General features: G+C 37.0%; 1 protein-coding gene and 1 long non-coding RNA gene across 2 annotated transcripts in view; one reads left to right on the top strand and one right to left on the bottom strand.

Annotated features, from left to right (window-relative positions):
• The first annotated feature begins 1510 nt into the window (after positions 1-1510).
• Positions 1511-6792, top strand: LOC309441610. Its single transcript, XR_014184430.1, has 5 exons — positions 1511-1646; positions 2349-2445; positions 4043-4112; positions 4660-4806; positions 6678-6792. It is a non-coding gene; the product is annotated as an uncharacterized lncRNA (long non-coding RNA).
• A 510-nt stretch (positions 6793-7302) lies between these two features.
• Positions 7303-24951, bottom strand: part of CALCRL (calcitonin receptor like receptor) — a 62672-nt gene continuing 45023 nt past the window's right edge. The window contains exons 7-13 of the mRNA XM_082055391.1: positions 23659-23785; positions 21908-22061; positions 20602-20662; positions 20415-20481; positions 15597-15815; positions 15214-15255; positions 7303-11124 (exon numbers count right to left, since the gene is read on the bottom strand). Coding sequence (XP_081911517.1) covers positions 10903-11124; positions 15214-15255; positions 15597-15815; positions 20415-20481; positions 20602-20662; positions 21908-22061; positions 23659-23785 — 892 coding nt within the window. The 3' untranslated portion in view covers positions 7303-10902. The remainder of the gene's footprint in view (positions 11125-15213; positions 15256-15596; positions 15816-20414; positions 20482-20601; positions 20663-21907; positions 22062-23658; positions 23786-24951) is intronic.

Below are 24951 nucleotides of genomic sequence, written 5' to 3'. Positions count from 1 at the left end.
CCAGCCATGGTGATATGATAATATATGTCCTAAGGAAATGTTCTTAGAACTTACCTCTATATAATAAATTCTCCAATAATGGATTAGAATTCAAGCCCTGCTGAAGGCTGAATTGGGTAGATTTTAGCCTGAGAGATAGAAAACTTGGAAAAACCTGCCTGGCATGCTGTCTCTTTCAATTGGCTTTAAGAAAGGTATGTTCAAGGCAGAAACAAAAAAAGTACCCAAAATGAAAAATTGAACTAAACACTGTTTAGAACACACTGCAACTCCAGAAGGAGAATGAACTTGTTACCTAATTCCACAGAAAGTGTATAGAAAGGAGGGCTGTACGATATGTAGAAATGGGGGGGTTAAGTGTAACCTCCTTTACTAAGTATGATAAAAGTTGGAGTTTGCACATTACGTGTTCCCAGATGTGTCCTTAAGCTGTCTTTAATGAACGTCATTCTCATTAATTTATACGCGACTTACGTGCAGATAACAGTAAGATAATTGAAGAAGTTCTTAATTTAGAAGCAGTTTATCTGGTTATTCCACATGAAGTGGCAGGGCTATAAATTGTTAAAATCAGGACATTTAACAGCAATAAGTGCTCATCTCCAGTGGTGAGCCATCGCTTTCAATCAGAGAGGGCCTTTGGGGTGGGAGGGAGGAGCCTCGCTGTTGTCTAAAGTAGGAAAAGGACCCTGCTTTTGAAGGATTTACCCATTTATTTTCCCAGGGCAATAAGACAATAAGATGTATGAAGCTAATTTATCCTTTCACGGACGGCATACCAAGAGAGAAAAATCCTTCTTTCTGCTACTGCTGAGTTCAGAGATTTTTCACATTTGTTTTCAGGACACCTGCCATCCAAAAAATAGCTTTGTGCAAAAGGTTACCCCTCTTCTCATTAATTTATATAGTTTTCCTGGGTTCATTCCTGAATTTGCTTTCAATTGTCTCTAATTCCTATTTTAACGGTTGTGTGTGAGCAACCCAGGATTGCAAAGCAACCTGTGCAGTAATAGATTTTTTTTCACCATTGCCATGCAAAAATCTTTTAGATGTTGAGAAGTTCTCAGACTTCAGTATAAAACCACATAACCTGTCTGCTTCCTTACTGGAGTTTCCTTCAGTTACATCTTGAATATTAATCTTTTGAGTAGACAAAATTATTTGCAAATTTTTATATCTCCTTCGCTTTTATTTTTTTTCAGTCAACCTGTGGTTCCAGTCTAGCTGCTTTATTTGTTTCCTTTAGTAAAAACAGACTTTCTACTATAGCTTGTTTTGGTTCTAGTGAAGTCTCATAAAAATTGATTTGTTAGAAATAGTACCTACATGATTTCATTGCAAGATAGAAACATAGATAAATTTGCAGTATAGGAAGGGTAGATAAAACTACTCATCATATTGAAGTTTTCTGATAACTCTTCTTATACGATTGAAATTTCTGATGCTTATAACTTTACAAAAACGCTTTTTAAAATTTATTTTCTTTTATAGATACCTGTCTCGGTTTGAGATTTCATTAAAAATGCATCCAACGTGTTTTAGGCATTTCTGAGGAGCTGGAAAATGTGCTGAATTCCAGAAGAATTTCAAAGGTGTCCACTAAGTTTGAAATCTCTCCAGAGATGATCGCAAGTATTGATGAAACAGTAGGTATTGTGTTTGGGGTTTGTTTGGTTTTTTGGTTTTTTTTCCCTCCTTTCCAAAATTGAGCAGGGTTTTAACCATAGTCCATTCCAATAGATGCCAAAGCCATTTTTTTACTAAAGTTGATAGTTTAACAGTTGACTCATTACCCTGTGTGCATTTTTTTTGTATTATGTCCAACCTGAAACCTATTATTATTTTACATTTCCATTATGGTTGCACACACAGTCCTCAGCTGATTTGTGAGAGTGATGTGCTCGGTATAGCACAAGCACCAACAGTCAGTGTCTGCCAGAAAGAGTAATGAAATTCTGGAAGTCCTAAGCCCCCTTAAAAAAACAGGCCTTTTCACATCACCTCACAGAGGGATCCTCTAAATTATGGTACTTAAAATTACTTGTAATGCCATTAAAAAAAAAGAGTAGTTGAACTATTCGTGTTATTCTTTCAAGTTTCTGGAGTGGTAATAAGAGACCTCATAGATTCTGTACTCATTTCCTTAAGTACTGTATTTACAGCAGTGACGAACAAAACTTCAGGGTTCTTATCTGTTTTTCCAAGTTATATTCACCTCTGAAGTATGTATTACTACCTAACTTTTTAAAATTATCTTCTTTTTATAAACAGTTGTTTGTTTTTAGCAGCAGCATCTGAATTCCTGTGAGTTTTGCAGTAATTTTTAAATTTTAACTTTCCTCAAAAAGTATCTAAAGAAGTCTTCTGGGATATACACAACTCATGCAATGGGATATTGAGCTGCTGCTGTAAAAGTTGAAGAGCTGAAGAAATCAAACCAGCCAGGTAAGTGGTATCTTGTATTGACAAAGCCTGAATTGCAATATGTTGGTGTTTTTATCCACAAATTTTATTACTGGAGCTACAGTGAACTCAACCAAAGCTTTTGGTGATTTCCATAAATTACGCCCTGGTTTCCACACAGTCCTGTTTTCAGTTTTATAAATCGGAGCCCAATCAGTGAGTTCTAGCTGTTCTGAGAAATGGTGCCATAAACTCTTTTCACACCCAAAATATCTTGCACGGAGCAGAGAGGTGAAGAGTATCAACTGCAGTATATAGAGCAGCTTATGACACATTTATTGGAGATCTAGGATCTGCTCTCTCTTCCATTATGAAATAGAATTATTCATACATTTATGGAAACTCTTTTCATAATTTTTGCAAAGTGGAACAGTTTCAACAGGCAAAATTTTCACCCAATCAAGGGATAATATTCTGAGGGCTCTGTACATTTCTTACAAGTGGAAAATACTTTGAGATGTAATCAAGGTTTTATAGATTAACAACAAACCCCCTGCTTCTTTCTGCTATAAAGAAATTGGGTCATCTGATCAGAGGTGGTCAGAGATTTCATTAGAGAGAAGTATTTATGTATCTGAGTTGCTTTACCAAAGTTCTATCATTAACATGCAGCAACAGTTGCTATAAATATCAGGATTGCAGAAAAAGGTTTAAAGACCTAAATGAACTGTAAATTAAAGAGTAAGAAAGAATGAATAACTGAAGTAACTGAGTACATTCCGATTTTTTTAAAAGCAATGGAACTTTTAAATGTGTGTATTGGCAGTATTTAATAAATATGCATGTTCAATAACTATATAAATAATTGTATGGATGAGCCTTAACTTGGGTGAATTTCATCTTTTACTGTTATCCTAGTAGTTCACATTTTTTGACCTTCAGCATTTTGGACCCAGTTTTATAATCTTTTCCACACTAGTGAACAATCACTTTAGCAAATAATTTTGTTGCTGGAGTCAACAGAATTAATCATTTTAAAGATGTGCTCATTAAAGAGTTCCAAAATTGAGCCCTTCAGCTTGCACTGTGTCTGACTAGAGAGCTCTCTTATCTTCCCTTTAAAGAGCATCGCAAGCTTTTACTATTTGCCGGGAAACCACTGCTCAAAAACCTAATGCATGTAATAAGTAAACAAGGAAATGTTAAGAAAACAGAAAAATGTTTGTGGAACTGCCAAGTTATTTTAAGCTTTGGGAATGATCTCATAATATGGAAAAATAAAAAGGAACGTAAATTACTTATTTAGTAAAAAGTGAAAAATTACCAAAGTATGATTTTTCTTCCTGATAGAATTCCAAATCTTTTTGATGAATGATTCAAAGGAAAATGTTGTGCCTATCATGTAAAACCATAATCAATTATTAATTCTCAGATTTTCACAAGTAATGTAATGTTTTTAGCAGTTTTCTCATTCTGGTGTATCAATATCTCTGACAATCGGTAACATAAGCAGAGCAATAAAAGAAGTAACCCATTGTATTCTTGTCTCCACTCTCAAAGCATGAGAGAGGCTCTAATTGCGATCTGGTCACCGTCCAGCAGTCTGTTCTAAACACACCCCATCTCTTCTTCTTTCCAGCATTCAAAGGCATTTTCGTCAGATACCCTGACAGATTAGTCATCTGAGTCCTGTTTTCCCGTCATCTATGGTAACTAATTAATCAGTAAATTAATACATATATTAATATATTACATGCCTTGCTAACAGTGCATGAGGTCCTGTAATTCTTTTTCATAACTCTGTTCTTTTTGTTGTACTTTTTTATTCTCTGGATCACTTTTCATCTAAGATTACTAATTCTTCTTTCATTGATATCAGTAAAAAAAATATATTTGATCTGGGGAATTTGTTGCTTAAAAAAAGCAGAAGAATACTCTGGAGAATAAGTGAAAAGAATCTTGTTTTCCTGAGAATTATATGTTGGACAATTTTGAATTTCCAAAAACATAACTATCGTCTGGTTCCTGGAAAAAAAATCTTGAGTCATTACAAATTTCTTCTTCAACAAACAGGCAAAGTTTAAACAAAAATAAAAATGCTTTTGACAAAGGGAAATGAGTCCCAAAGTTAAATTGCAAAGTTTGATGAGTACGTGATAATAATATAACAATTCTGCATTTAAAGCAAATAGTCAAATGATAGTTTAGAAATCGTGTTTTTTTCAGAACCTTCCTGGCTTCTGTTTTTCGCTACAGCTGGTTCCCAGTTGGTTTAGTATTGGACATCTATTTCTGTTTGAATTCTGAAGAATGCATTGGGAATTGTCAGATGATGGAAGATCACTCTCAGATGCCCTGAATAAATGGAAAAAAAGTGTGGGTTTGGAGCTTTCTGAAATACAGGTATGGTAGAGCAGAATTACATTACCACATCAAAATGTTCCAGGTTAAATTTTCAAAGACATAAACGTTACCACATAAAATGACATTGTCCTGTTTAAGTACGATAGGAAGTGAAAATTCACTTTGACTTTTGTTCAATTAGATGTATGTCTTGGGAAAATTCACCTGAGGTACTTGACATTTAAAAATCTGGGATTCAGTTGCTAAAAAGTCCATTTTACAAATTTTACTGCCTTTTGTCAAAGGGTGGGCTGAGAGATTTATATGGCACGTAAAGCTCTATTTTTACATTGGATAACTTGGTGGGTTTCCCATAAAGTCACTAAGAGCCTGTGAATATTCAGTAGTTGTATCCATAACAAGGTGACAAGAAGGGACACAGTTCTGAAACTGATGCTCAGAATGATTTGTACAGTTCTTTTTCATTCTTTGACAGAAATATTCCATGCTTTTTTTGGATCTCTTAGGACATATTGAGCACTACATATATTTAGAATGAAATCCTTTGGAATCAACATGCAAATATAACAGGGTTGATGTAAAGGCACAAACTCTGACCTTTTACAACATGTCAGTTGGTGAAATCAGCTGATCAGTAAATTTGATTCAAAGCTTTTAAAGACACTTTTCTGAACATTTCAAAGCAACCTCTTTTTGCAGTGACATCAGATACCAAAAAAGCTATTTTGATGTGATTCATATCCTGGTGTTTATAAATATTTTTATCAACTAATTACTAGTAACTTGACTGGAGTAACAAAAATGAGTTACCTTATTAATGGCTAGAATTTTCTGATTTTCTTGATTGATTTGGTTTGGGTTTTTTTCAGTTTAGTTGTTCTTTTTTTTTTTCTTTTTGGGGTTTTGTGCTGTGGTGTTGGTTGGTTTTGGTTTTTTTGTTGGTTTGCTTGTTTGTTTTCTGCTAAAACTGTAAACTCTCCAGCGTAAAGGCAGTGTCTGTCCAGATCTGTCCTGGTCCTTTATGGAGTTTTGAATATTACAGAACACAAAGAAATGGTCACACTAAAAAAAAAAAAATCTTCTAGTTATTTAAGCACTGATTATCACTATTAAGGTGGAGTTAATAACAGTTTTATGTGAGAGTTGGTTCTGGCTGAAAAGAAACCCTAACAATAAAGAGCACATCATCTCTTTCTGCAGCCAAATATTTGTAAACTGAAGTTGCTGAGAGCCTAAGTGGGAACAGTCATCTTGCAAACAGATGGGACAGTCCCATGTTTGTGAACTTTTGCCCTGAGAAGCAAGAGGGTAAAGGAAGGGAGGGAGGAGAAAAGACAAGAAATGCTCAGTAATTATTACTTGTTGCACAGTATCATAAAACTGACTTAAATTTTACTATTTTTAATCTCTTTCTTCAAACAACTTAGTAAGGCAGGACTCAACTCTGGTACCACTTTATCGTAGAAAAAAAAAATCAGTTAATTTGTTTGAAGGAAAACTTGTTAATCCTATGGGTTGCAATTTATGGTGTCATACTATGACATTTTCTTTCTTTTTCCACTCCTACATTTACACAGTCCTAAAATTACATTCAGCCCTTTGAAGGCAACTGTGAGGCTGATGTGGCCCCTGGTGAAAATGAGTTGGACAACCCTGCTCTACAACAACATCAGAAAACAAAAATTAGGGATGAAAAAAATCAGACTCTCAAAGGTCCTCACTGATGACTACAAATCATGCATCCTCTGAGAATACTTTCTCAATTAGACCAAGCTAGAAAAATGGGCAGAGAAAACGCTTATAATTATTTATTCTTCTGTTTGAGTACTTATTCATTCTCATACTTTCATTTTTTTCCGAAAAGGTAAATACAGGAAAAAAACTAGCTGCTTTTTCTTTTTTTTTCTCAGAGCTGCCAAATAGCTGAGGTCCTCCATCATTCTCTAAGCAAAACCGTAATCCATCAAGTGGAAAAAGGCTATGTTCCAACGTTACCCCTGGTTAAACCACTTCAGTAAGCCACTTTCAGCTTTTTCACATGGACAGGTATGAATTCTTACTGCTATGTATAAAGAATTTGAAATGCTTTAGATTAAAATAAAGTGCAGTGAACTTACCAGCACTTATTTGCTGTTTTGTTATACAATAGACACTAAAGTGGTTTATGCAGGTTAGAAGTATATAAAAAAATAACTGAACTAGTCAGTTCTAGTTTATTCCAGTTATAATTATTGTATCACAGCTCAACAGAACTGAAATTTAATTATCATTAAAGGTAAGATCTCTAGCCCTATTTCTGTCTGGTCTGGGTTATATCACTTTCCACTTGGCAATAAGTTAAGGGTGTAGGGCCAGCAAATAGCAATAGCAAATACATTACCATTAAATAAACACTTAAAAAATGAGTAATTCTTAGTAACTATGTAATTACTTTCTCCCTGGCTTAATATTTAATTAACACACAGTTAAGATATCTGTGAAAGCCTAGTTTAGATCAGCTTAGTTATTTCTATATTAAAGCACAAGAGATCTGAATAAATGTAATATTTTATTGATCACAAACATAATACTTCTTTCAGGAACTGAAATGCATGATGATTCATATGAACAAAGTGAAAATATAACACAACTGAAAAATAACTTCACATTTTTTTCCATTTCATTCTTAGCGTAAGCAATAAATACAATGCTATAGCTTCTATTAATCTTATTTACATAGTACAATACTCAAATATTGCCTGGTTTCCAGCCCAAATGCTTCATGAAATGAAAAGGAGTGCATGTTGCAGCATTTCTACAGCCAAATACTCTAGTAGATCATCACAATGAAAAAATATGTAGCATAAATGCTAACATCAAAACAAACAGGCAAAAAAACAACTGAGAGGACCCTGCAGTGGAGCATTTCATTAATTGAAGACAGTAGCATTAAAAAGAGATATTCCCTCTCATAGAATACTAACATGCTGGTATTACAGATACCAAATAAAGACAAATAGCCCCTGTAGATTAATAATATAAATCCTCACTAAATAATTAAAAAAAAAAAAAAAGCAAATAATAACAGATAACTCTTTGCATGTTCAAAAGAATCTCACAGCCCCACCAAACGGGAGTTTCTTTCCATCCCAGAGGATACAGGTAAGGACAACATTCTGTAAAGTAGAAAATAAGCCATGAGGATTCGGTATTAGGATTTCATTTTAATTTACTGTGACAGAAAGAAAACATTTTAAGAAGCTGACCCTTCTCTTCGTTGTGTAGAAGTGCAGAAGGTGAGGTAGGAAGAGAAAATAGGGAGTTTATGCTTTCCAATGCCAAATAGCAAATAGGCTAGTTAACCTCATGAGGAGAGGGAAATACAGGTCTCTTATGCCAAGTAACCCTCCACAGCCACACACGTTTTCTTGCACATCCAGTTGGACGTGTGTTTCTTTTCAAAAGTGAAAGACAGATGTGGGGCTAGCAGCACGTTGTGATTGTCCACCTAGAAGCAGGATGACTGCTGTGGAAAAACAATTTTCCCTCCTAAATTACCATTACAAGTTTCTCTAACAGATTAGGAGCGATTAGCACTTTGCAGTAAATGATAAAAAGTTATAGGCTATTAAACTTCAACTGCTTAGCTGAGAAGGAAGCTTAATTCAAAATCTAACATTGTATCCCACTCTAGGCCATCACTTTTAATTATAACAACCCACCTGGTACCATTGAGATAATTGTCCGATAATATGCAGTAAAGGACTTCTAAATGGACAGACTGATTCTCAGCTGGTATCCAGCAATTCTGAAAACTGAACTCAAGACAGATATATACGAGTTGGTGATCTGGTCCCCCAAGTGTAAAGCTGCTATACCAGAGTGGGGATTTTCTGCACCACTTATATTTTCAGAACATTCCACAGATTTTAAGTAACCCTACACAGATCAGCAAGCAGAGTAGTAAGTAACCTCTAGTCATGTTGTAGCAGATAATGTTACTCTGTTCTTACAGTTTAAGAGATTACAACATCTGATTGCCAGATTTCACACTATTCTAAAAGTACAGAATCAACCCGATTTTCAAATCATTCCCATCAATCAACCAGACAGCCTTGCAGAACAGAAATCTTGATTTGTGCATCCTAGCTGAGATTCTACGTTATGAAACTAAATCATTAATAAACCACTCTACATTCTAACTCCAGACCTAAGAACTGTAAAATACAGAAAGGTGCAAGTGGCATGAACTTAGTGCATCCTCCTAATGTTTTCCTTCTAAATACGAAGCATTTAAAGCCTTATAAAGTCACAAACCAATAAACACTGTGACAGCAAATTAACTAGATGCTAGTGAAGCTTACAGAAAGGCTACTGACAAAAATGTATACATGTTAAAATCAAGGTCTTCATACACAAAATTAAATATTTAAAACTGAAGTGGTTTCAGAAAGAACTTTCCTTTTTTGACTGACTGACATGCACCAGATATCTATTAATTAGTGTAATAGTAATCATCATAATAATCATCTCCAGCACTTGCTTTTCTTCTGCTTTAATCTTTTTCCCCACTTGAAGTAGACTTGTCTGCAAAATAAACTAATAAAACCTTTTTCTACTTTTGTGATTTTTAGTAAGACTTTTCTAAAGTCACCTCATATCATGCCTTCATTCTTGAGGATTTTTGTCATTTCACTGAAAATGCCTACTATTTCTTTAAAAGCAAAAAGATTTCCAAAACCATTGATTGCTATAAAGACACATTTTCTCAAGACCTTCCTTACAAGCTCCTCATTTTCAGTGAGACCATTATTCACCAGCAGAACCAAAGAAACAACTTACACTGTTCTAAGTTAAGTAACTAAGATAAGAGATTCAGAATCAAGCACTCCAAAATAATAATAAAATTCTCAATCCATAAATTTTTGAATCTTTGTAAAAGACAAACTTTATGCTGGATGGACTAGATGACCTTTGGAGGTCCCTTCCAACCTAACCTATTCTATGATTCTGTGATTAGTTTGCTTGATTAGTCTGAATATCATACACCGGCTTTAAAGGTAGTATATGTTATTTGTACTGCCATGCCTTGTGTGGTTTACTCAGACAAAAAAAAAGCGCCACAAAGTTAATCAAAACTTTGCCTCAAAGACGAAAGAATAAATTATCATTAACATAGCAAGGGAAATACTTAAAAATAAAACAAAACAACATGACTACAACAAATTCTGCACATGATCTTTTTGCAGTTGAGTAAATTCCTTAAGCACACAGTGAAGTTCCATCAGCTTCAATTACATGTGTCTGGAAGGATTTATAGTTATTCAAGGTCCCACTTTTTTGTCTGGCAGTAAGGCCTCATCAGTCTGGCCTGTGTTAAAGACAGTAAGAAACTTCCATAAACTTGAGGAGAAGGCGACACTCCTGTATATGCAAAAATATTTTAAATAAAATTGCTCAGAGCTTGCTGTAAACTATTATATTGCAGTACAGAAATAAAGTCTCAGACTTGCACTGCTGTCTCTATGCTTGATTTTTAAATAGTGGAAATAAAACAAACTGGCCAAAACAAACCAAATTAAACCATTGATATCTTTGAGTCTGTTCCCTCAGACTTCCTGTTGGGCTTTTTGACAGTCAAATGCTGGACACAAAATTACCCTAGACAACCTATTGTTATTATTGCACCTACTTTAAACATTTTCCTGTGTTCTGTTTTAGTTGAATTAAGACAATACAGTATGGTATTTACACTCAAAGATTCTATAGGGAAATGGCTTCAACACAACACAGTCTTGTCTTATACAAACTTCCAAGAACATAAGAAATCCTTCATTGATTCCCTTTGTACAAAAGTTGCCAACTTTGTCTACACAGTAGAAACTGAAGAGGCAAAGTTTGTATCTGTATATAAATGCACATACATATATAGATATATATGTACAGCTGTTCATACTATATAGATACACAGAAACACCAACATATGTATATATGCATATATATACATACATATGAAAAACGTCTTGGTTTAGGTTGCATCACTCGGGAGAAAAACAACCCGTTCAGTAAAATCTTCTGGCCATGAAGTCACAAAATCAAACGTGGAGTCCATGAGCTATGAGGGTGAAGCCGCTGGCATGGACCGAGCCTGGGCAGTCACCCGTACAGCTTTTCCGTCTTTAAAACAACGCTCTCCATGTCATGGTAGCCCTTCCCATTCAAATGTTCACTGGTGCAGTCATGGTTGTAGCTGTAGCCTTGCACATCGCTGATGGAAGAGACGGTGTAGGAAGCAGTGCGCATGGCATCCGAGTGGCTGAAGCTGTGCTCAAACTGGATCTTGTACTGGTTCCAGTGTCTTCTCAAAACAGCCTGGACCTGTGCCAGAAAATAAAAAGAAACGCATCTAAAACACTTGGAAAGATATCACTGGCCTTCAGTCTCTGATGAATGAGCGCGGTAATAAATTAGGTAGTAAGGCTGAATAACCCTGGAAAGTGGGGTACCTACGAGTGAGCTGTTACATTGTACAACTGCAGTGTACTAGTTGCTCAGGAACAGCAGGGCTTACAGGAGGAGCAGCAGCAACACTATTTTCTGCTTTCTCCCCTGTGGACTGAAGTGCAGTGTGGACAGATAAGATTTGCAGGTGAACAAAAGGTCATTCCTGTTCACCCTTACATTCAAAAGGCCACATCCTCAGCAGCTGTACATTCCTACACTCTCAAACCATAACTGACATTTGATATGTTTCTGGCACAAGAAAGCCTTTCTTAATTTCTGACCATATCTTAATCAAATTAATAGGACAATTTCCCGAACTCCATGTTTCTACCAGGGTTAAAAATAAAGCTGATAAAATAGCTGAAGGCCCCAGCTTGTTTACATGTCTCCGTTTGAAAGGATGTGATGTTTATGGGAGCCTTCCTCTTCTCAATATGGTTAAACACCTGTGCATGCTGGACTGATGAAGTCTCACATTCATGAAATTCACATGGAATTAGTTTTTCAGTGAAGATGCCAAGTGAGGAATGCTAAGAATGGTAATAGCTATTGTTGCTTTTTCAAAGAGAGTTTTTTTTCATGTTAAAAACCTGCCCACATTTAATTTCTTCTTCAGCCAAACTCTGTACACAAAGTGTTCTTTTGGGGAGACAGTGATACTCACATTTATCGAGCAGTGCACCCCTAATCACAGGTCTCATTCACCAGCATGACCTTCATTTCACTTTGTTACATACAAAAGAACTAAACAGAGAACAGTGATTCCCCCAGTTAAATGTTGAGATTGTGGATAAATATTTTTAGGATTTTCCATATGTCTTCAGGGTTTCTATTGTGTTTGCTTTACATTTCCTAACACAATGGCTTATTTTGTCTAATTTTACTCTGGCTTTAATTGTGAAAAATAAAAACAAATAGAAGAAAAGGGATGTAATTTTTAGACTTCCTGCAGTGTGGTCTCAGAATCCTCTCTTTAAAGGAAAAATTAATATTTTTTTAAGTCCTTATAAAGAAAATGTAAAAGGTAAGGGAAGAAGAAGTATGGCTCTTTTTGATGAGTCTTCATAAAGGGCTTCCTTCAATCAGCTCTTTAACACACTAGTAGCTTGATGTTCAATGTAGCACAAATTAAACAGCACAGTAGCCAACAAGGACAAAAAAACCAACCAACCAACCAACCAACAAAACCCAACCAAACCAACCAACCAAACAAAAAAGAAACACACCACAGACCCAAAAAACCCCACAAAACAAAACAAAACACCAACCAACCAGACAACACGACCCCACCTACTAATAAAGGGATTGCATAATTCTATAATCCCACAGACCTGAGATTATAATCTTTACTGCTACATTTCTATAGACCAGCAGAAGAAAAGAAAAAAAAAAAACTAAACCCCACAAACCTTACATGGATAATACTGATCATTATTATCACCTGTTATTAACAGCTCAATCAGAATCTTTCTACTAATCTATCACAGAGCTGGGAGAAGCTTCCCCTCTGGCTGCAGCCTGTGTCACCCCAACGGCTGCTCTGGGCCAAATCCCGTTGGAAAACATGCTGAGACAGTGCAGAAGCATCTTGCTCTGTGGCTGCTGGGCCATCAGCAGAGTGCAAGTGTTCTTAGGGAAGCACTGCCGCAGCAGATGAAGATGAAGGATTTGCAGGTATGCCCTTGTCTGTTGGAGGTTTGTGACAAACTGCTGCAGTGCACGTTAGAATTGGATTCTACAGAGCATCCTGGGTTGTGCTGCTCAAGAAGTCTGGAGCACTTTTAATTGCTAATACCCCACTAGAAAATCTTTGCTCCACTGTCACACAGTGTCGATTCCAACATCAGCATTCACCCGTAAGCCACAGGAGTGCTCACCCGCTCTCTCATGCCTCTCGTTCTGCACAGTCCCTAACGAAGTGTTGCTGTGACAGGCAATGGTAAGGCAGCATCTTGTACACAAGTAGCTTTGTTCAGGCGCTGGTATGACAGCAACAGATGTAGCGGCAGCAGAACACACGGCTGCCTGCAGGCTCGCATGCCAGAAGCAGCATCTTTTAGTAGACCAAGGAAACACTTTTTTTTCTGTGCAGATATTTTTTCCTAACTACGCTGTCATTCTCCCCATAGATTCCCTTACTGATACAGTTTTTTATAAAGCAATAAATCCCTTCTAGAACAAGGTGTAATTAAAAAAAAAGTGAATAGTGGTCATTGAAGTACTGAAGCCCAAACTGGTTTAAAAAGCATAAATTTCCACTCTATAAAGAGCAACTACAGACGTAAATTTAGCTGGCAAAGTCAAGGTGTAGGGTATAAAAATTAACTGCCTAAATTAACCTCAAAATGGCTAAATCTCCCTTTTAACATCCTGCCGGCAGATGTTCAAGTAGTAATTCACCGGTTGTGGAAATGCTCATCTTTTAGCACTGATCAGTCCATGCTAAATCTAGGGATACTGAGTTAATGGGATGTCTCAGGTTTGCTTCTCGTACGGAGCAGAAGAAAGCGTGTAAAAAGTCTGAGTTTGTAGAAATGGAGCACTAACAGAAACTGCTCTTACTCTTTACATAATATTTTAAAATTATGGTTCTGACTTTAGCAATAAAGTAGCCTCAGAAGATGCACAGGGATTAAAAGACAGAACTGAGCAGTGGACAATGTTGTTTCACAGAAACTGCAGAGATTTCAAGGGGTTTCCCCACCATTTTGCACTGGAGAGGAACTAATTGTCTGCTTGATTTTTTCCAAATATCAGTTTTTAGAAGGCATTCTGAACTATAACATTTAGAAGGAAAGTGTGTGTGAAATGTGAAAGCTGAACATGGGCAAGTAATCAAATCAGATCCAGAATGTTTAATGATGTGTTCTGCTTTGGATCAAATATATAAGCAGAGACCTGAACCTGGATCTATGTTATGTTAAAACCAGACCAAAAACACTGTTCTATGCACACTAAACTGTGAGAAAATCTCTCTTCATCTTTTCTGCCTCCTTGGCAAAATAATAATTGAGACTTCCACATTTCTTGAGGGGGGAAATAAACCTCAAAAACTCATAGAAGTTTCACTGCAATTCAGTCTGCTTCGGACTGAGGAAGAGGAGGAAGTGTGATCTGCATGAATCAATTCTAGTATTAGCCAAACAATTACTGTAAGTAAATATTACTGCCCAATAACATTATATAAATGCTCTGATACAATTTTGTAACATCTGATAAAAGAAAGTAATGGTTCAGGCACATAAAAACATCTGGTTACTCCCACACATCTGCTTACAGCCATATGCTGCAACTGCACTAAACGCAGAACAAAGGAACAAACAGATGTGTAGGAATAAGCGTAGAATTGTAATTGTTCCTCTGCCAAAAGTGTTGGAAAAGTACCAGTTAGTGTTTTGGTGGGGTGTTTTTGTTTTTGTTCATTTGGGTCTGTTTTTTTTTTTTTTTTTTGGGGGGGGGTGTTTGCAAGTAAGAGCAATATTAGCAATTTTGTAGCCTTTCGCCCCTTTGATCTCTGATACTGTATGGCCAAGTCAGTGTACAATATGTCACTGAAACACTGGAATCTTCTACTTTAAGAATAATAAGTTTGTTCTTGGAATTGACCAATGATGGTTTCTTAAAACTGCACTTCTTATTCAACACAACAGATTTTTAGACTGATATTTTTCAGCTTTGCATTAAAAAATAATTGTCTAAACTTCAGCCTAATTTTTTCCCAAAGAGCTGGTATAAACCAATGTCCCAGCAGACAACATGTGTACAACACACTTTGTTCCCACTGCAGAAAGACCAGCTACAGGGACTGTCCAGGACCATAGATGCTACCCAGCTTCTACAAACACACCTTCTGGGTGTTTTTAAAAATTATTTAAAAATTATTACCTCTTGAATTGCTGAAACAAAGAAAAAACATATAAAACAGGAAAAGTAAAGTAAATACAATAAAACCAGGTACTCTACCTCTCCATTGAAGAAGCAGAAAATTGTAGCCACCAGTAGACCCTGTAAAATAAAAACATTCTGTTTTATTTCATGTGCATAGAAATTTTTCCAGGTTTGCGACAACTAGAAGTTCCTAAGAATAAGAATATGTAGTACAAATCTAAATTGGGTGAATTACTTCCAAAAATGCGTTACAAAAAAGTATTGGGCCACCTTTCTAACCATGATGTTTCTTTCCTTTAAGAAATGAATTCAGCATAAGGAGAAAGTTCAAGTATTTTCTAAGAATATTGCATGAAGGTCTTTAAAAATTTAAATAACACCACAATTTCTCCTTCATTTGCTTCACATGCCAACTGCCATCTAGCTCAAGTGAGCAAAAACCAGTTAACGGTTCCTACCTGGTAGTGCATCAGGATGTGCATCACATAGTCATACACCTCCTCAGCGATCTGGCCTTCTGGTCGCCATGGGAACAGCACAAACTCGATGCCAAGCAGCGGAACCAGAATCAGGGTGGCTCTCACTGCTTTCATGTACAGGTTGGATTCTGCCTTGTGGGTGTCTTTCAGCTTGGTTATGAGAACACGAACAATATTCAGCAGGAAGAAAAGATTCACCTGTCGGACATGAAAAGGACTCTGAAGATAGTCTGAAAAATAATCCCACGTGCTGTTTTGTGATACTAAAACCCAGAAACTCAAGAAAACTCAGACTACATGGATAGTGTTGTAATTGTATAATAATCGTGAGTTAAACTCTTTGAAAACACCTTTAAGTAACTGAGAGTGGGCTCTAACATCCATTACCCACATCCGTTCCTCTGATGTGCTAAGCAAGTGTCCATCCAGGCAGTTGTTGGTCTTCCAGGCTTAACAACCCTCACACCTTTCTCTCTGCTGTCACAATGACAGTGCACAGGGGAATGATGAGTTTTTAAAAAATGATGATGCCTCTTTAGGTTAGTCAAGAAAAAGGATTACACTCTTCCCTCATTGTATTTAAATATGGTTCAAAAAGCTACTTTTTCATTTTTCAAATATAAGTTTTACAAACGTGTAGAGAAGGAGAAAAAAGCAGATTTAAAAAAAATGCAGGCAAGATGCTGCTAATAGGCTGTGTGCTCCTGTAGACAGAGGGCAGCTTTAACATGCTCCAGTGGCGAATGGCTGATTTTTGAATAATTCAGCAGAACTGCAAATGGGGCAATGCTGAGATGATTCTGTACATCATTCTCATCAACTATGAACTTTATTAGTTCCATAGCTATTCAGGCTTTTCTGGTTAACGGTGTATATCTGTTCCTTCAGTTTCACAGAAATAAAATCTCAAGCTGAAATCACAACTATGCAGACTATATCTTCAACATGTGAGCACTCATTGTAAGCAATCACAAAACTAATACACACACAGGTGTGTATATATGTGTATATATGCATCCCCTAACCCACCCCCCTCCAGCCTAAGGATGTGGGGGGCAATTACCCGTATTGTCATCTCTGGTGCTCAGCCAGAGTCCCATCACCGTGCCCCAGGGCACAGAGGCAAGATGCTGCTGCTTCAGGGACCGCTATGGAAGGGAGAGACCCAGAGTCTGCCCCTCTTACCTCTGCTCCCAGGTAACTGTCTGTCCTTGTCAATAATTATCTAGAGATAAAGGGGGTCGGGGCGAAGAGAAGCCCACAGACAGACAGACAACTCCCCCCCAGGTCTAGGGGGAGGCCTCTGTCTTGCTGTAGGACAGGTGTAAACAGGCAAGCCATTTCAGATCATGTGTGTCACAATGTCCTCCCCAAGCCTGGCAGAATTATTTCATGTCAGTTAAGGTTTTAATGATAAACAGTTGTGTATTGTTATAGCAACATGGCCCTTGACAGATATGTGATGTTATTTATATTCTACTAACATGCTATTTAAATCATTTCAACAGGAAATTGTTTTACATAGGAAACTGCTGCGTGAGTTTCTCTTGGAAGTCTCCAGCTACCTTTAAGCTTTGTTTAAGCAACCAAGGTCTGCTGATTCTTTCTCAAGGGATTTATTTATATTTTATGCAGCCCACGATCCTCATCCAACTGCCTATAGTACGCATAGACAATAAGTCCTTCCTCCATTTCTAAATTTAATCCTGCTCACTTTACATCTATTAGTTCAACAGCAAAATCTCTCCAACATGGAGTTTTCAGCCCTCTTGTTTTTGGTAGCATGGTCAATTCCTGTATTACTGTCTTAAATATTAACTGACGATGAAAGTTGCATCAGCCAGGAGTAAAATACCACCCATTTCATTTACAACATGCTGAAATGCACAGAATTTTCCTGGTTGTGCCTCTTACCTACCAAAACCAAAATGCACAAAAACAAGCACACAAAGGGTTTGCAAATAGGAACCAGGGCAAACAGAGAAGATGAACAAGGCAAAGCAGAGGACAGAGCTGAGAAAAGCAGTCTGAGTGTCAGTTAAAAGTATGGAGCACCAATGTTTGATGAGTATCTTTTTTGCCACAAATACACAGAGATCAGGATGAACTGAATTCTAATCAAATTGATGAAAACAGGTCTTGACTTTAAAACAAAAGTAGGCCAGTGGAACTGCTTGCATATATATTATCATCAAATGGATGGTGCCGGTTTGTAGAGCCCCAAAGGAGTTCTGTTGTGCTAGCTGCAGTACGAATGCAGTGTAAAATACCGGCAGCTCCACAGTGACCTGAACCAGGCAAATGAACAAAAACGGAAACAAAGGCAGAGAAGGCAATCCTAATAAACAGTGCCTATACTGGTTCTGCCTTAAGAGTGACTGTGAACTTAGATGAGCTTATAAGTCAATAGGTGCTGCGGTTCTTTAATCAAAATCTCATCAGGTCCCTCGTATTTCTACTTCTTTCCATGCCAAGTTTGTGCTAAGCAGTATGGTAATCCTCATTTGCATGTAGGTTTGAATTCTGTTTAAATTCCTCTGTGGCATAAACAGACCATTCTCAGCCCAAGAAACTCAGATATTCGTAGATACTTGCTGGAAACCATTGCATGGCTTTTAATAGTTAGGCAGCTTCAGATCTTAGCCTGCTTGAGCCTGGTTTACTTGGGGGAACACCTGTATGTGCTCATGAAGATATGTTTTATAGCTGGCCTTTGGACATTCCAAAGGCTGGGCACATAAATGCTATCAACTTCTAAATCTTGTACGAAGCCCAGCTGAAAGTCATTAAATAGGTCAGTGACAAAAGTAGGAGCACCTGAACTTCCTTCTAGTACACGTTCACTGAGTATGCTTAATTCTCCTACTGAAAGGTTTGCATCTATATAAAAAGCTGTCAATCTGAGACACCAATACATAACATTATTTCATGGCAAAAGAAACACTCCTGTAATATTTTTTATACAAATAATGACAAAACTAAATTAAAATCTACCTTTCGGTGGCACCAATGCAAACTAAATCACTTGTGCACTGGTACATCAGAAATCTACACCAGAATCACTGCTGCTTTCATTAAAGTTCAAACCCACTGCTTTTTTTTACTGTCTCCACTCAATTTTGATCAATATTTGTTCAGTATAAAAACATCACCCTCTGCTGTTTAATTCCAACACTATTTCTTTAACTGTGGTTGTTGAGGCAAAATTTGCAATCAAAGCATGAACTGAATGCAATCCCAATCAAAATGCAACCTGTGTCTGCTCCCACTTCCAGTTTCCTTGGCAGGAATCTGACCACAGTTATATAACAACAGGGACCATAAAAGCAGCGTTATTGTTAACTTTATGTAATTGTAAGATTTTCAGTGATGGACAAGCGTTAAATTCCCACTGGCTTCTGCCAATTCTCCCTGGCACCCACTTGACAGTCCTCTCCAATGATCTTTGAGATCTTGCCCCTGCAAGTAGAAGCAGTGTCTTCTCCCTCATTATCTAATTTGCAGTTTAATATTGTTGCTTAAACGTCTGCTAAAGCAGGTCATGTTTAGTAAAGTGTGAAAAGTGTATCTGGCAAGCAAGCTGCTTGAGCAAATGAGGGTTCTGTTCCCAAAGCCTAAACACATGCATTTCATCTTCTGTCTTCATCCCTGGCTTGTCTCTTCTGAACTGACACATTACATTTTTTTTGTTACCAGAAAGGAAAGCAATTCCTTTAAGGTATTTTCACATCACAGGCAAGATGTGTAGTTGTGTTTAATCTTTGTTATTCCCACAAGGTTTTCAAATAAATTTAGGAATTGTACTGGGGCAAGAAAAATGCAAGAGAAACACCTTCAGTCAGTTCATGACAAATATAGGAAGATCAAAGGTACACATATTTGTAAATGGCAAAGAGAATGGACCCAGATTCTGCCCAAACCAAGCACACACAAGTGGTCATTACACCTCCAGTAAAATCAAAGGACATTCTTAGTGTTGCCTTGAGTGGAAAGACGACTTTACAGTTTGGGACTGACCCAGCACATTTGAAATCAGTAGGAGTCTTGCCACTGTTTTCAGTGGGGGACTGTGAAAGCCGCTGCTGGGAAGGAAAAAATGGTCTCACATCCTAAAATGAGGTCACTTCACAGAAGAAAGTATAGTCTCATCATTTTTACACATTTTTTTCTATTATTTAAGCAAGTTCAAGTAATAAAAATTATAGGTAAAGCTCTCTAAAGCCAAGATAAGTGATATATCTGTGAAGAGACACCTGGACAAAGCAAGTAACAACTCACAAGGCAGTGTAGAATAATGTACAGTTTCTGGGTGAAACACAGCACCACTGAAGTAAGCAAAAAAATGCTATCCCTTTCTGGGAAAATAGGATTTAACCTTCTGTGCAAAGCCACATCGCTGTGTTAGTCTCTGCTACCTGCAGAACTGTTTACACTGCTCCTTGCCCAAGGGCCCACTCTAGTGTCTCTCCATCCCATGTTCCCACCCACAGTCAGTCCTGACATCCAAGAGCCCTGTCTCTGAACCCCAGCGAGCTCCAGTCCTTCCCTGCCATTAGCGTTTCAGTGGGATGATAATCAACATTGCAAAACCTGAGTTTCTCAAAGGGCCAGGGGTACAACTACTTAACAAGGCCAAGCCTCCTGTATCTTGCGTGTCTAAGGCACCTACTGGGTTAAGTGAGAGTCCTGCGAATTACAGTGACCTCTAAATGTTAGCTTTAGGATCTTACCAACTTTATAAGCCCATGAAGAATAGCCAGAAAAAGAAGAAAAACAAGTTATCTGAAAAATGCCTACCAACAGCGCAGCACAGATAGGGCCGTGGATGATGTACAGGAGATGAGTATCGGAGCTGATCCAGCAACTGGAGAAAACAAACAGGAAAAGAAAATAACATTTGGCATCTTATTATCTGTTGTATTCCTTTTTTTTTCTCTTAAAGAAAATGTAACAGTTTTGCAAAACAAGTGGATATGGTACTTACTTGTCATTATAATATAAACTTCTAGCAACAGCATGTATGCAGGCAGGGATCAGTGGAAAACCTGTGAAGAAAAAGAAAAAAAAAATGTTTTCTTAATGTATAAGCCTGGAGAATAATGAAGTAAACTTGCATCTCTTGCAGGAATTCTATTTTCACCTCATCCAAACTATATACCTGTAGAGGAAATAAAGTAATAGGGACCAATTCTGTTTCTGTTTTCTCAGATTTGTTTCTGAGCAGTGCATTAAATCTTATTCCCTCTGTCTTGCCAGGAAATTCATTCTGACATGCAGGAAGACAAGACAAACCAAAATATAACTTTTTAGAATGCAGCAATCAATCTTCATTAACACAGATGTTTATCAGAGTACAATCTTCAATAACGCTAAGTAGGTAAGTAATATTAAAAAGGTAATTGTATATATGACCATAGCTTTTACAGTACTATTTATAATGCCAGTTATGTCCTCACTGATACTTGCTGGCTATTCAGAAAACAGGGTCACCTGCGAAAGAAATTGGAAAACAGACTCTGGAAATTCGGCCAAATTCAGAATTTAAAAAAGAACAAACTGGTTATCTGGGATCCTTGACACCCTTGTGGTACCTAATTTTCAGAAGCTGCTGAGCACCCATGATCTTTTAACCACATCTCAGCTGTGTCTGCAGTGGGACAGCCAGCGACTCAGGTACCAAGTCACGTATCTGAATGTGCCAATACATTGAAGCTGAGGAGAAAGTCCACACTTGCACGTAGTGTAAATGCTGTTGTGCATTATCTGAAATGACCAGGTTTGGCTTTGTAGTTTTGATACTGATATTACTTGAGATCTTCAGCTACAGCTATTCTGTATTTGCTTAGTGAACAATATAGGTCAAATGGAACTGCTAGAAAAATAAACCCTTGGCCTTCTCTAACTCAGTTCTGACCCTCCACCCTAGACATGGCGAGACTTCTCCGAAAACAAACATTCATTCCTGAATAAACATCTTTGAGATGAGGAACAATGAATAATTACTTCTTAATGTCTTTTTTATAATAGGAGACTATTTTCCCTATACAAAGGAGGAGTCCCTTCCTGACTCCAGCAATGCATAATCTCTCTTTCAGCAAAGATAGAGATGCATACAATTTCCTACATTAACATTTCTAAGGCTGTTAAAACACTACAGACAAAGAAGAGGGGTGTGTCATCATAGTTCAAAGTCACCAGCTCAGAGAAGCAAAGGGACAGATGTTCAAATTCTCAGGAGAATGAGTAAGAGATTGCACTGGCCTGAAAATACAGAACGTGAAATTGCATACCCCAGCCAAGAAGGTAATACCACATCAGGTGTTGTTTCTCAGCAAAAACAGCCACCACAATGAGAGTATGCAGGTAAATGCCTTCACACAGCATCCAAAAGTAGTTGCACCCCATTAGGTACAGGTAGATGAACTGTGACACTTTGCAGCTAACCTGTAGAAAAAAAACCAGAACACAATATTGATTTTTAAGTTGCAAAAATCTCAGAGTTTTATTTGCAAAATGGAAAAGAATACTGCTGGAATCAAACGTTAATGTTTATTCTGTTTTTCAGTACACTTACATATATTTTTAATGGAATTTTCATGGAATTACAATTCCATACTTTATGGTGACAAAAAAGTTGGTAACTGAGTTTGTATTTTTATTATTCAAACATGAGGACCTCAAGATCCTTAAGCATGATGCCAGAAAACTGTAATGATATTTTTCCCATATAGCAAACATTGCCACATTTGGCCATTCCAATCAACAGGGAATCTCTATATTATCTGATAGTAACCCACTGGAAAACATCCTTTGATGAGGGTAATCCCCTCGCAGTTTTACCAGTCACAACATATAACTACTCCAGAGAACAGTTTATGTTTTTAAATGCTTACAATACTTCCCATTTTAACCTAGTTGTAACTGCACTTAAGGCCAGTTGAGAACTTGCATAGAGGTTCTGGAAGGAAGCTCTCTTGTTGGCATGTATTTGTATTTGCCTCCATTCAAAATATATTCTTCAGTCAAAATATTATAACTTATTGTACAGATTAAAATGTGAAATTGCGAAAAACGATCAATAGGCAACTTGCCGATTTGGACACAGTAGATCCTTTTTTTTTCTTCTGAAGTTGCTGTCTGTTTGATTGATCTGTTTCTGGCACTTAAGTTAAATCAAAAATTAATATTGGTTTACCATGTTCTGCTACCTAACTCACTTAATGATGATTATTAGCAGCTATCTCAAGCCCATTTTCCAGCACTTATATGAGCTTTTACAGGAGAAGGAGAATGAATCTTTTTACTTGATTCAGCTTCTGGAGTTTTGCCCTAGCTTTCACAGAATTTAAATTTATCTTCCAGGTCTGAATAAAAATAAAGGCAGAGTTAGGCATTTGTTTATATATTTCATTTTCAGGCTCTTCCGTTGCTATAACTCCTAGCCTTTTGGGAGAGGCTACTGATTCACACTTACCCCAGTATTACCAGGAAATGAGAGAGAGAAAAATCAGACCTGAATGGGCAACTTTTTAATTTTGCTGTTTACTTTTAGAATATGAGGGTCAGCTTTATTGCCCCTCAAAAAAACCAACCAACCAACCAACCAAAAAACTCTTCTAATTTCAACCAAAGATAGCAAAATTAAAGCCATTGGAAAGTTGCTGACATACCAAATACACTGCAAAGCTTTTTTTACTGCCCTTGGGTGAATTCATCTGTCATGACCTCACTGACATCATGTAGAACAGGCTACTTTCTTGCAGTTGTTTCAGTACAGAAGTGATCTGCACAAATTCAGAAGAGCAGTTCAATATGCTCTGTCTCCTGAAGTGTTTCTACTATTTTGAAACCTCAAATGTGAAATGCCCGAATCATTGTTAGACATCTGTTGTACTACGTAATATGGATACATCATCACTGAGCATTTTAACCTCGCTGTACACAACATTTCATCAAGTGTTCGTGTCTCATTTATCTCTTCTGCGTTGCTGAAGTTTTTCACATACAAATCAACAAGGCTGCCAAATACACTTTTACTTACTGGATTAGTTGCAACTAACTCCTGATTGTTGGCAACAGCAGTCAGTGAAATTATTGTTACAACAGAGTTGCAAACAAAAGAGAAAAATAGATTTTTATGCAGGGTAATCCTTTGGCAACTCAAGCTCCTAGAAAAGAGAAACAAGAACAAATGAATACACGAGGGGACAACTATGTGTACTTGGGGACAACTCTGACATTTTGAAATACTAGAGTTCTTTATTTTATTAAGAATCCTGACATCAACACTTTCTTCAGCTCCAGTCCAAATTTAATAGAACGATGTGAAAGGTAACACCTTCCCTTAATCTCCATTTTTTGGACAACAAGAGGCAAAGCAAGTACATTCAGTTCCAATGTGTTTACAATCAAGGGCCTGCTTTGTATTGGCTATTGAATAAGAAATAATAGAACATGTTTCAGATTATGTATTCCTTTTTTTCCTGTTATTACCTGCAGAATTTCCCGAGTAACTATCATTCCTGAGCTTGAAGAAGCTGTCTTACCCTGCACTTTCATTTGCTCAAACCTGTTAAGATCTGAGGATAATTCGCTTGCAATCTTGTCATTTTTCTTCCTTAATCCTCTAGCTAGAGAAATACCTAAATAAGTAAAATAACATAAATCTTACATCGACTTTTGTATATAACTAAGTATATTGAATACAATTATAACATTAAATGCAATACATAACTGCATTTAATTTTGTTAATTTTCAAGGCTTGCTTTTAATCTGGCAATAAAAATAAAGAGAAAAATAGCTTTTGAAGGGTTTTCTTGTTGAATTTAGTCACAGCAAACTCCCATTTATCTGCCATTCTAGAGAAAGCAGGGCTAACTCGGTATCGTTCCAAGAGGCAGGCATGCTTCTCATTCGTTTTTCCTAAGAAACTCAGCTTCACAAACAAACAGAAAACAAGATAGAAAGCCTATACGGATGTATTTTCAGATAATTGGGATATTAAGGCTTAATGCTCAAAAAGCAAGTAACAGTTAGTGCAGTTAGCTGATTGACAAAATTAAATTACTAACTGGAGAAGAAAAATTCTCTTAGACGCACAAGTGCTTTTCACTGCTAGAGAAATCAGAAGTACATTGACAAGGTCAGCAGAGCTCAAGTCTAAATTGTCACGCAGGAAAAAAGAATCAAATTTTCTAGCCTTTTCAAATAGCATGCCTGGTATGAAAAATAAAGTATGGACATTGGTGATTCATTTTTAATTTGGGAGGGCAGAAGGGAGAACTTCTTTATATTTTAACAGAGAAATGAAGATATTAAATAGTCAAAGCTGGA

This window comes from Streptopelia decaocto (assembly GCF_964273445.1).
Source record: "Streptopelia decaocto genome assembly, chromosome: 6".
NCBI classification, from domain to species: Eukaryota; Metazoa; Chordata; class Aves; order Columbiformes; family Columbidae; genus Streptopelia; species Streptopelia decaocto.
This window is presented reverse-complemented; position numbering and strand designations above follow the sequence as displayed.